Raw genomic sequence first — 11,132 nt, forward strand, 5'->3', positions numbered from 1 at the left:
AGATTTTCATGTGGATGTGTGGTACAGCAAAAAAATTGGGATGATTTGGCACTCACCAGTCTTCTGATAGACCAGAATGAAGAGAATGTTTTACCACTGCTGACAGAAACTAATCAAAGCTGCTGTAAAAGACAGTTTATTAATAGAGTTCTCAATCACTCCAGTGGATGGTGCAGTTAACAGTTCTCTGTACGGGATACAAGATCTCTCATCCACACACAGATGTACATCCCACTGGCATGTGAAAACAAGTCACATACACCTGTATTTATATGTGCCATATATAAATACACACACATATAATATATAGTCTATTCATCAGGTATGGCATGTAAAATATAATCCAGAATCTTCAAACTTCAGTGGTCTCATTTATTACAATTATCACGGAGGACTATAAAAGACATCACAAGGCAAAATTATAGTATAGTATTTAAATAGTGAGACTACTGGATATATTTCAGAAAACACAAGCAAAGCAAGTGTAACTCAAGGAATAACAAGCATTTCCTTTTTGTTCTAGCCAACATAGATGATAGATGATTTTGTGCTTGTCCACTTACAGGAAAATATCCTTTAAATGCCAAACTAATTTCCTGTACCTAGTCACTGTGCCCCCAAACTGGTTTTGATCTCTTTGAAGTAATAAAAGCATTGGAACAGAACAAAAGTTCAAACTAGCCCCTTGTTATATAAATACAGATAGTGGTGCTTCGAATACTCAGATTGTCCCATTAGAAAAAGATAATTCATATTGAATCATATGAAAAACCCACTGAAATATAGTTCAAATAAGAGTCAGTAACAATGGGTTTTATGAAGGTTACCTTACACTTAATTTTAATCTGCAAACCCTCTTGGCAATTTTTTATCTTAATACCTATTTTTCATGCAGTGTGTTTGCTTGAGGATTATTTAAGAAAAAAACCTTTCAGACAAAATCTAAATCATTTTTGAACCAACTGAGGTTAAGAAAATACCTGACATTCTTCCATGTCAAATATGTTTGGATACCTTTTCTTCCGGATACCCTTTTCTACTGAGTATACAGTAGGGCAAAGGGAAATAATTTTCCTTGTCATAAAATGGGAGACTGGTAATAGCATACAAAGTACAGGTCTGTTGTTTAACTTCTATGAAAAAGAGGTTTAAATCTCAAAACTGAGAGAAGCCACAAATTTCTAAATCCCTCCCTTGTGCCTGAAACATGGCAACTTCCCCATGTCCCTGTGACGTCTTCTGAGTGCAAGACAGCAGTGCAGAAGGTGCAATAGCACAAGAGTAGTTGATGGTAATAAAAAACAGACAGCTTTGCCTTCCTCTCCTCTTACAGAGGCATAAAGTTAGATCCCTTTCTCCTACCCAATATCCACCACATCCAGAAGAACTATCTTACCCTGTTTCTTATATTGTTCATATTGTCCAGAAATCACAGAAGTTACTGAATTCAAGAGCACTAAATGGACAGGTGACCAGGTTTCATTTCCTAAGAAAATTAGGGGAAATTTCCAGGAACTGATTTGATTATGGCATTTAATCACTTTCACAAGAAAAAGTACTAGATGATAGAGGTCTTGAATCTAGGAAAGGAAAATGTGATTTTAAAAAATTTAAATATTTTAAAAAAAGAAAAAAAAGCTTCAAGCAAACCACCCAAAAAAAAAAAAATCAGAAGGAAAAAGAATAAGAAGCAAAACACAGTTCCAACAGGTTGCAGTGACCATTCCTAAATTACTCCAGAAGCTATGGATTCGCCTTCTCAGGATCATTTCAACTAATGAGCTTTAATGAAATACAAGGCACTTGAGTCCAGAGATGGTTCACTGGAAATAACAACCAGGCTAAGAATAGGCCGGTCTTAAATGCTTTATAAAAATGTAAGGACTTCCATTTTCATCTTTCATCTGCTTTTCTAATAATAAAAAGTTACACTTAAAAACCAAGCCAAAATGATTACAAAATAATACCTATGCTGTAGGTCACTCTTGTGTACGACAATGCACCTGCAATTCTGCTTGCCTAACACACCACAGCCCAGACTATGTGATCATACTCCTCATTTATATATTTATTTACTATTCCCTCTCCACAGGATTCATCCCTTTCTCCTTATCTATTTCTGGTTTGTTGGTTTTGATTTTTGTTTCTTTCTCACAGATGAACTGATAAAACTGGTACATGCATATAGCACTCCAGACCCCAGCAAAATAAAAAAAATTACCTGTTTAAAATTAAAAGTGTATATAATGCTACCTAAGCAAACAAATGAGGTTGTGGTTTTATTTTTGAAACCAAAACCATTCAATCAAGCTATGAATTTTCACGTGTCTTAATGTTTTCATATTCATTGTTTTAATAAATTGCCACAGCTAAGCATAGTATTTTACAGGGAAATGATGAAACCTCAGAGCACAAAATAACTATTCAGTGCCTAGAAGAAACAGAGGACTACACACATTCTTTCTTAGGAAATTTCAGTCATTTTCCACTGTTGCCTTTGATACTAGCATTTATCTGGTTCAGGAGAGTCAAGTAGGTATACTCAGATTGATGGATCACTGATCTCATAAAGTATGGAAGTTCTCATTTTGGGATTGTTGCACTAAAAAGGTAGGTGTTTATTGCAGAGGTAATCTTGCACATTCAATGCTTGCTAACTGAGAGGTAGCAGTTAATCCAGTAAATGCACACAGTTATTCTTTCTTAGGCACAAGAAAGCTGCTTATTGTTCTGACTCAAGTCAGCGTGAGATTTTGCTCTTATTACTCAACCATTACATTACTGCTAACTTATCTGTTATATAATAAGAATACCTGTTATATAAACATAGCATTCAAGAGATTACACAACACAAAAAGCAAACCAGCACAAGGAGACCTCTTATAAATACAGCGCCTTAATGATTTTTAATGTAATGAAAAGTAACTGAGGACTGAAAAGCCTCCCTTTGCAGGATTCTTTCCACTAGAAAACTGAGGTCATGCTGAATGCAGTTTACAGCAACAATTTCTCAAAAAATTGCTGTACTTTCTTCTCCTAAATGAAATGAAACACTGCCATTTTAATAAACAGAATTGATGATTCTCCAGGAAGGTAATAGTGCTTCAGGTAAGACAAATTACCTCTTATCTTAAAACTTCTTTTAACAGTTACTTCAAACAAATATGAAGCTGTCTATATAAGTACCTGCCCTATGGCATACAAATATAAATGCAAAGGAAAAATTTGTATATTTTTCATAGAAACTACATGCAGATATCTAATGTCAGTTCTATTAATTTATCAGGAAGTACATATTCAGTCATTTTAGTATCATCATCACTCTTGACATTCAGAGACTTACTAAAAAGAAAAATATTGACATTGACAACATGACCTTATGTTCATCTACAAACCATTATTTTCAAGACTGTTCTCTTCTAATATCAACATATTAATATGCAAGAGACACAAGCAGATTGCTAATGCATTTCTACAGAGGTCATCAAAACTTGCAGTAGAAACATATTTATGATTTACTGAACACCATCTCTCTGTGTTGGTATAGCTGTAGTTCTGTATCTTCTGCTAGTGTTGGCATTTAATAGGTGCTGAGAGCACAATAAACTACTCTGTAAACAGCCAACAGCCACATAATAACCACACTCAGAACTTTGCTTTATCTTTCTTGTGCACATCTGGGAACATCTTTGAGTACAGAGCACCGTAGATCAGTGCAGGTGCCATCAGTGTTATTTAGGCATGGGTGTAAGTGTCCAGAACTCTGACCTTCATGGTTATGCACAGAAAACATTTGTTTTTCCAGAAAATATCAGATTACCACCAAACATGGTGCATCTCATTGGTCAGTGTGTCCTACAAAAGTCTTTTTCCACTCACATCTAGTGCAGAAAATAGTCCAGAACTAGTGAAAATATTCCACCTGAGACCCCTACAGAGCTCGTTCTCTTCCCAGCAGAATACCCGAGCTCACATTTTCTAATCTTTCTGCAGAAAAGTTCATTCATTCTCCTGTGTTCTCTGGGTGTGATCTCTGTATTAAAAGCAAATATTCTCTTAGCACATGGCCCCAACACTCTGCTAAAGACAGTGCAACAGAAAATCTGCCAGGTGAGGTTATGTTTTAAAGAGCAGTTTCAATACTTCAGATTCAAAAACTGAATACTTTTCCATTCACTGTATTCTGGCCTGTAGCATTACTTTATCACACATTCCCCTACATTTTAGTTCATGCACCTGCTCACATCTGTTGGGAATAAACAGAAAGAAAACTGTTGCTCTGCTTCACACATGTGGCCATACACAGTCATCACTGTACAGCCTGGGGTTTGGACTGTGATTTTTGACATTATTGCCTGTATGTGCCCGTTCTTTTGATTTTGTTTTTTTCCGTGTGAATTTGCTTGCTCTTGGTTTCAGTATTTACAAAGTAAGGGAAGAGGGGTTTAGAAGTACTTATCTGCTTACTCTGGTACCACCTCTTCTCTCATGTGTGCTTTTCATTCGCTTGGAGCAAATTCTCACTGGCAGAACACATTCTGGATCATCCATGGGAGTGCTCCCAGACTTCACTTCCCAAAGACCATTTTCAGTCTAAGTGCCTGGCATTTCATGGGACTGACTACTCTATATTAGTTTAAAGTTTGGCTTCTTGAGGCATTCCCATAAATATCAGAGGTATGCTTATCTCCTGCCAGCTTTCTTGAGTGACGGACTTATGGCTAATGCCTACTCCTCTTTTGCCTTTATAACTCCTATGCCTACAGTCACTCTTCCTCAAAAATTTATAGGATTTGAGCTAGACCATAGCATTCAAATTAACAGTATAAGGTTTATACGAAGCATTTAATTACAGCATAACCAATCAAATTAATTGCTCTGCAGAGAACATTTATTACACTACTATGCTTTATTTGTAAACAACTATTTTTTAGTCAAACAATTAATTAGTTCCTATTAGGAATAATAATAATTCTTATAGGATTTAAGTAATTCCTATATCCTTCATCTTCCAGACTGCTATTTCATGTCTACCAAGGCTCAATAATATTCTATCTTCAGCTTAAAGGTCTGTTACAGGGTATTTTAGCTCAGGGCACACGCAACAGTTTCATTATTTCCAGAGACAACCAGCATACATCCAAGTCATTTTAAGACCTTTTGACAGTCTCACCTGATACAGTCAGGAATGCTCAGAAAGCTTATTTGCTCTGAAGAAGTGATCAAGCTTTATATGACACATTATGAGATTCTCAAATTAAAACACCCTTAATAACTCTATACTGACTGACTCATAGGACATCGAAATATTTGTGAATTTGCAACCCTGGCAAGCTTCAGTGGAAACTGCAAGTGTTTGTAACTTCCAAAAAATAGACCATTCCTGTAGCAAAGGAGGAAAATTCAACATACGGAATTAATCATGCTATAAGCACGTGACAGTCATGAAACCTGTGGTACCATAGGAAAAAAGTACTATTTTGCAAGATGAAAAAAGGTGAATATTTAATCACTTACCCCTTCTGCCTTTTCTTCTGTGTTAGCCAGCATTTCCTGGAGGGCCCGTACTGACAGAGACTGCTCCAGCACAAAGGTGCAGATGGACAAATCAGGTGGAACATTCTAGGTAAAAGAGAACCATGAGATCACATCAGTAACACATTTGCCAAGTAGGACTTTCCAGTGCCTCTATTTTGTGTTACCATCCATGAATCTGAAAGGTCTACTCCATCTCTGAGGCTAAGAAAGCTAGCCACATACTGGGCTTCAACAGTTAAGTCTTAGCCAGCAAAGGGTAGTATCTCTTGCCCTCTGCTCAGCATGCACAAGCTGATACCTGGGGTATCAGGTCCCCTCTCAAAAAGAAAGATACTCGCAATGAAAGAAGAAACTAATGAATTCCATCAAGTTCAGCAGAGGATTGCCATGAATGTCAGGACTAGTGCACTCCCCCTGTGGGCCTGTGGAGAGGAGGAGAGAGGGGTCTTGCAATTCTCTTTAAAAATCTAGTAGTGATTACAGGGAAAATGGCGGCAGACTCTTATTGGAAGTGCTCCTTGAAAGGAATAGGTGCAGCAATATAAGTTGTACAAAGAAAATTAGAGAATATAATTGGGAGTAGAAAGGCTCCCAAGTAAAGCAATGATAAGTCTGCTTGGACATTAATTAGTACATGGAACGTGTGTCTCAGACACTATGGTCAGATTGGGAAGAAAAACAAATTCAGCCTTTAGGCTACTGGTAGTTACCCAGACCTCATCCTTACCATGAAGGTCAAGATGAATTTTCATAGCAGAAATACTGGACACTCAGTATCACGGCCAAGCCAACAGCTTCACAGCCCTGCAGGTCACTGTACCTTACCACAGTCTGCTCTAACTGGGATAAAACTAGAGTCCTATAAAAATTAATATTTAACTGGTCATGATTGAAAAAAATATCATTGAACTATTGAAAAGTTAATTTTCCAGACTATCATAAAAATTCATATAAAATTGAAAGAGGTTTGTAATAGCAATGTCTAAGTTACAAAATAGCAAGTAAAATTAGATTTTATGTGGGGATCTTTACTTCTGTTAATAGAATATGTAACTCCTACACACCTTTACTTGCCTCCAGAAATTCTTTCATATTTCTTCTCTATTTTCTTTTCATGTTAGTTGCTTATTTAGTTTAGGAATAGTTTTACTGACTGTTGGAATTCAGTTTTTTACACCATGAATGCTTTTGCTGGTAAAGCTGTAAAACTGCACACTTATTCAAACTACGTAAAAAGTGAAGACGCCACTTCCATGCCCAAATTGTAAAAGGTGGTTGCAAAATCTTTTTTTTTCCCCCCCAAAATTAGTTTACTCAGAATACCTCACACTCTTACTAACTTATTGTACTGCTGTTCATGCCTCCTAAATACAGCAAGTCATGTCTGTTTAATATATACCAGATCTTTCATTATCTTCCAATACTTACATTTCAATGAAATTAATGGAAAATTGTATTTTAAATTTTTAGCCAGATGAAAAAGGTTTTAATAGCATCTTCTTTTGCATGGGCTTTTCTGCCTTATGCAATGATACTTAGGCATGGAATATTTTTCAGCCAACTCTTTCAGAATCAGGACTCTACTTATTTGTCAGTGTTCTTGTTACCATTTTTCTTTTGTAGCCAGTCAGACACCACAACAGTCCTTTTCATGCTAGGACTAGGCCAACAGACAAACAATTCAATTGTCTTCAAAACATCCTTGTAATGTAAGTACTATCACAAGCCCTTATTTTACAAAGCAGGAAAGAGAGCGCACAAAGATCTCAGGCTGCAAGGTGTTGCTTCTACTCAGTTAACACAAGGACAGGTTTCCAGTCTAGAAAGCCTCACAGCCTAACAGTGCAGCTCACCCTCCATTCAGCCCAGCAAAGACTGACAAACAAGAGTATGAAAAAAAGAGAAAAAATGCTCCATACACTGTGCTCAGAAACGAGCCAAGGCTACTTTTCTGCATCTATAAGCGAAGTCCTCTTAACAATGTTCCCACTGTTATTACTGTTATTTAAAGTAGCATTTCTGCTGGCAGAATGTCTCACACATACGATTTTGGACCTATCAATTTTTTTACTATTGAACCTACCCTATAGGTTATATACTTTCCAATATCAAAAATCCTGCATGGTTTCAAACATTGATCAAAACAACATAACTCAGACACTTCTCCTTCATCCATTTCATTCTCCCTTTTGTTCAAGACAGCCATGAGCATTTCCTTTCCTACCCATTTAAACTGAGGTATGAAGTCCCAATGAACATATTTCAGCTATTCTCATTGCAGGTGAGTAAGGCACAATTTTGCTGCCTGAGAGTAAAAAAGGAGAACGGTAGGAGACCATTTTGCTTTAATTAAGTGAAAGAAGTACTGTGTTCTTACAGTCTAGCAAAATGTTAGAGCCAGTTTTTTTTCATGAGGCAAAGGGAGAGCGCATTATCCCACCTCATCTTTGTTGCATGAATGCCTGGGTACTTGGTGGCCCTCAGGGAGAAATGTTTTTACTGACGCTTCCAGTGAGCATGTGAATTAGACTTTCCTCTCTGGCAGTTCCTCACCCAGCTCTGCTCTACTGAAGATCCAACAGGCATGGCTGCATCAATCCCAGTATGTACAACAATCAAAGCACAGAAAAACATGGGACAGATGCAGACCTGCCAATGTATTTAGCTCAGTTACAGCTCTGCTCATCCCTGTACACTCCATTTCAATGCTGATGCTTTTAATGCTATGGATTTAAAGGATGAGGCTTTGGGCCTCAGACAGACTGAAGTTTCCTCTTTTAAATAGCCCCCTCCAAAGCCAATAATTCCAAGTAATTTTAAAACTCTCATTTAAATATAACAAAAATCATTCACAGTGTCTTTTCCATCTCTTAAAAGCATAAAATAAAAATGAGGAGAGAAAAAGAGAGTCTTTGCCAGACCTCTGATTATCTACCTTATTGTCTCTCTCTTTATCTCACACACAGATAGAGGATGGCATACGAAAAATAAAGGTATTCTATAGCAGCCTAACATTCCCCATTGAAAGATATCTTCATACAAAGTACAGAGTAGCTTTTAGTCCCCAGCCTGGAGAGCAACTGCATATTCTAGTGGCTGCAAGGAAAACCTGTAGCAATTAGTTTTCAATATCAGGCTTTTTTGAGGACAGGTTACATGTGTAGTCAGGTATTTCAGTGACTGCTTTGCTAGGCTATGAACACACTATTAAATAATAAATAATTTTAAAGAAAATATTTTGCCACATGTCTAACCACCCACCAATGCACTTTTAACAAACACCAAAACTACCAGGAAATTTCCAACAGTTTAATGGTAATAATACATTTCTATTTTGGTAACAGACCAGAAACTATAACCCCAAAAACTGATTGGCACTCAAAAGCAGAGGTGTCATCAGACATAAATAACCATACTGGCAATCTTCAACCTTCTTTTCTACCAATTTTCATCACATTTATCTTTGCTGCAGTAACTTTCTTAATGAAGACATAGAAAATTAATTCATATTCCAAAAGGGGGTTTTGGTTTGTTTTGTGACAGAATATATAATGTCCTTGGACAATCCAGGGAATCTATATCACTTCAGTTCAAATGATCAGTGGAAAATTCTGATAAGCAGTGGCAGTATTCAAAACAATTTATTTTCACTTCATTTTGGACACATTTGCAAAATCAATCATACTTTAATGTGTTTGAATATAAAATATACTCAGTGACTTAAAAGGTAAATAGTAGTAACTCCAGTTTATCTCAGTATTAATAAAAGCATTACAGATTTGGCTGCCAGTTCATGTTTAGATTTGCCTTCATCAGTTTTTCTTTCTAGTAAATCTACTCAGTCATAACTACAGCCTAATATGCAAGTAGTTTGATTTTAAAAATAAGTTATTACACAAATAAACCAGAAATTGTATATTGCATTTCAAAAGGATATTCAGTACCTGTAGGAGAAAAGCAATAAATTACTATTACCTGTTTCTATTGTTCCTTCATCATGGCTTGTAATAGCCCAATCAGCAAAATAAGACAAGTTAAAATAAATGTAATGGTGATCTGGAATTTTTAAGGCATACCCATTACTGAGGTAATTACTGGATTATTTAGAAAATTAGTGAATTCCTTATTCCTCCTGTCATTTTAAACTACATTTATTGTGTACACTAGTTTTCTGCAGTAATATTTGCATATTAAACTATGCTTTACTCTGTGGGAGGCAGATTTGCAAATTAGATAATCATACCTTTTATTAAAAAGGTGCTTTGAGTAAAGCTTTTGAAATATATTTTAAAATATCCCTAACTTTATTCCAACCCACAAGTGAATCATGGGTACTGGCTGTATTCATTATGCTCAACTTCAGTTTCTCGAGAATTTCTATTTACAAGCATACCACACAGCAATGAAAGCAAGAGGCTGAGATGTGAAACGCAGTGCTGTTGTCACTACTCTGACAATCACACAGTGCTAACAAGCCACTGTAAAATATAACCTGCTCGTATAGTACGTTGCACATAATCTCGTGAATGTAAACTGAAATTCTGCCTCTCATAAATATTAGTACAAGACTGAAGGATAATAAATTGCATCAGCAAACAGAATTCTGTCTCTAAGAATAAGAAGCTTCACCTCAGCTTTACTTCTTTTCCTAGATATTTGCACTCTTCTTAGTTATTTTCCTGAGCTTGTGGTTATTTTTGTTACTCTTCTAACCAAACTCCCAATGAAACAGACTTGCAGGTATTCAGCTTTTAACTGTATACTAAATATTCACACAGCAGTGCCTAAACAATCACCTAATTAAGCAGCCTGATGTCAAAAAATGAGATGTGGGTGTTCATAATTTTTTTTAACACTAGCACATTTACTATATGCCTAACTTTGAGAACCCAAGTAGGAGGACTCAGAAAATTCATTTTAGTACAGAATCTAAGCAAAACATCTGTAGTCCTATTTGTGGGAGCTTGAAAGAAACTGAACCCATCAGCTATTTTCAACTTAAATTTAAATTTATACATCTCCATCTTTCTGGCAGCCCTTTCTATTTAAATGAGATTCTGTCTGGTGACAGTGATGAAACACACTCAATATTACCAAAAAAAACATCTATTTCTAGGACTCTACAGAGAAGGCATAGCTTTCCTTGTTTTCAAGCTTGTCATTGAAACAATGGACCCAGTACAGAAATGTATGGCTCTGACAGCAAGTCCCATCAGCCAAACAGAATGAACCATATTCATCAAATCCCAAAGCAGAAAAGACAGAGAATGAATTATGAACCTTACAGTTTCTGTTCTGTAGAGAAGAGTGTCAAGTAACACTGTCCTCTCCACAGAACTCCTCCAGGAACAGTGTCAAGCTCCCACGTGTTTACCATGAGCAGACTGTGAAGGTTGCCTGGACACCTCCTACAGAAAGTTTGCTATCAGCTGCTTGTGACTATTTCAGTCTGAAACCATCGCTTCCTGTATGAGGCTTTTATAGGACTTTCCATCCCAAGAAGCTGTTTCCCTCAAAAGCAGAGAAGTTCCCAACATTCAAAACTTCTTATGTTACTGTACCTAAAACCTGTAATGCCCTCATGTTTTCGGAAG

General features: G+C 36.5%; 1 protein-coding gene across 1 annotated transcript in view; it reads right to left on the bottom strand.

Moving 5' to 3' along the window:
• Positions 1–11,132, bottom strand: part of RYR2 (ryanodine receptor 2) — a 274,869-nt gene that overhangs the window by 161,513 nt on the left and 102,224 nt on the right. The window contains exon 3 of the mRNA XM_017745069.1: positions 5,518–5,622. Within this exon, the coding sequence (XP_017600558.1) occupies positions 5,518–5,622 (105 nt within the window). The remainder of the gene's footprint in view (positions 1–5,517; positions 5,623–11,132) is intronic.

The sequence above is a fragment of the Corvus brachyrhynchos genome, unplaced genomic scaffold, assembly GCF_000691975.1.
Source record: "Corvus brachyrhynchos isolate BGI_N302 unplaced genomic scaffold, ASM69197v1 scaffold70, whole genome shotgun sequence".
Classification (NCBI taxonomy): Eukaryota; Metazoa; Chordata; class Aves; order Passeriformes; family Corvidae; genus Corvus; species Corvus brachyrhynchos.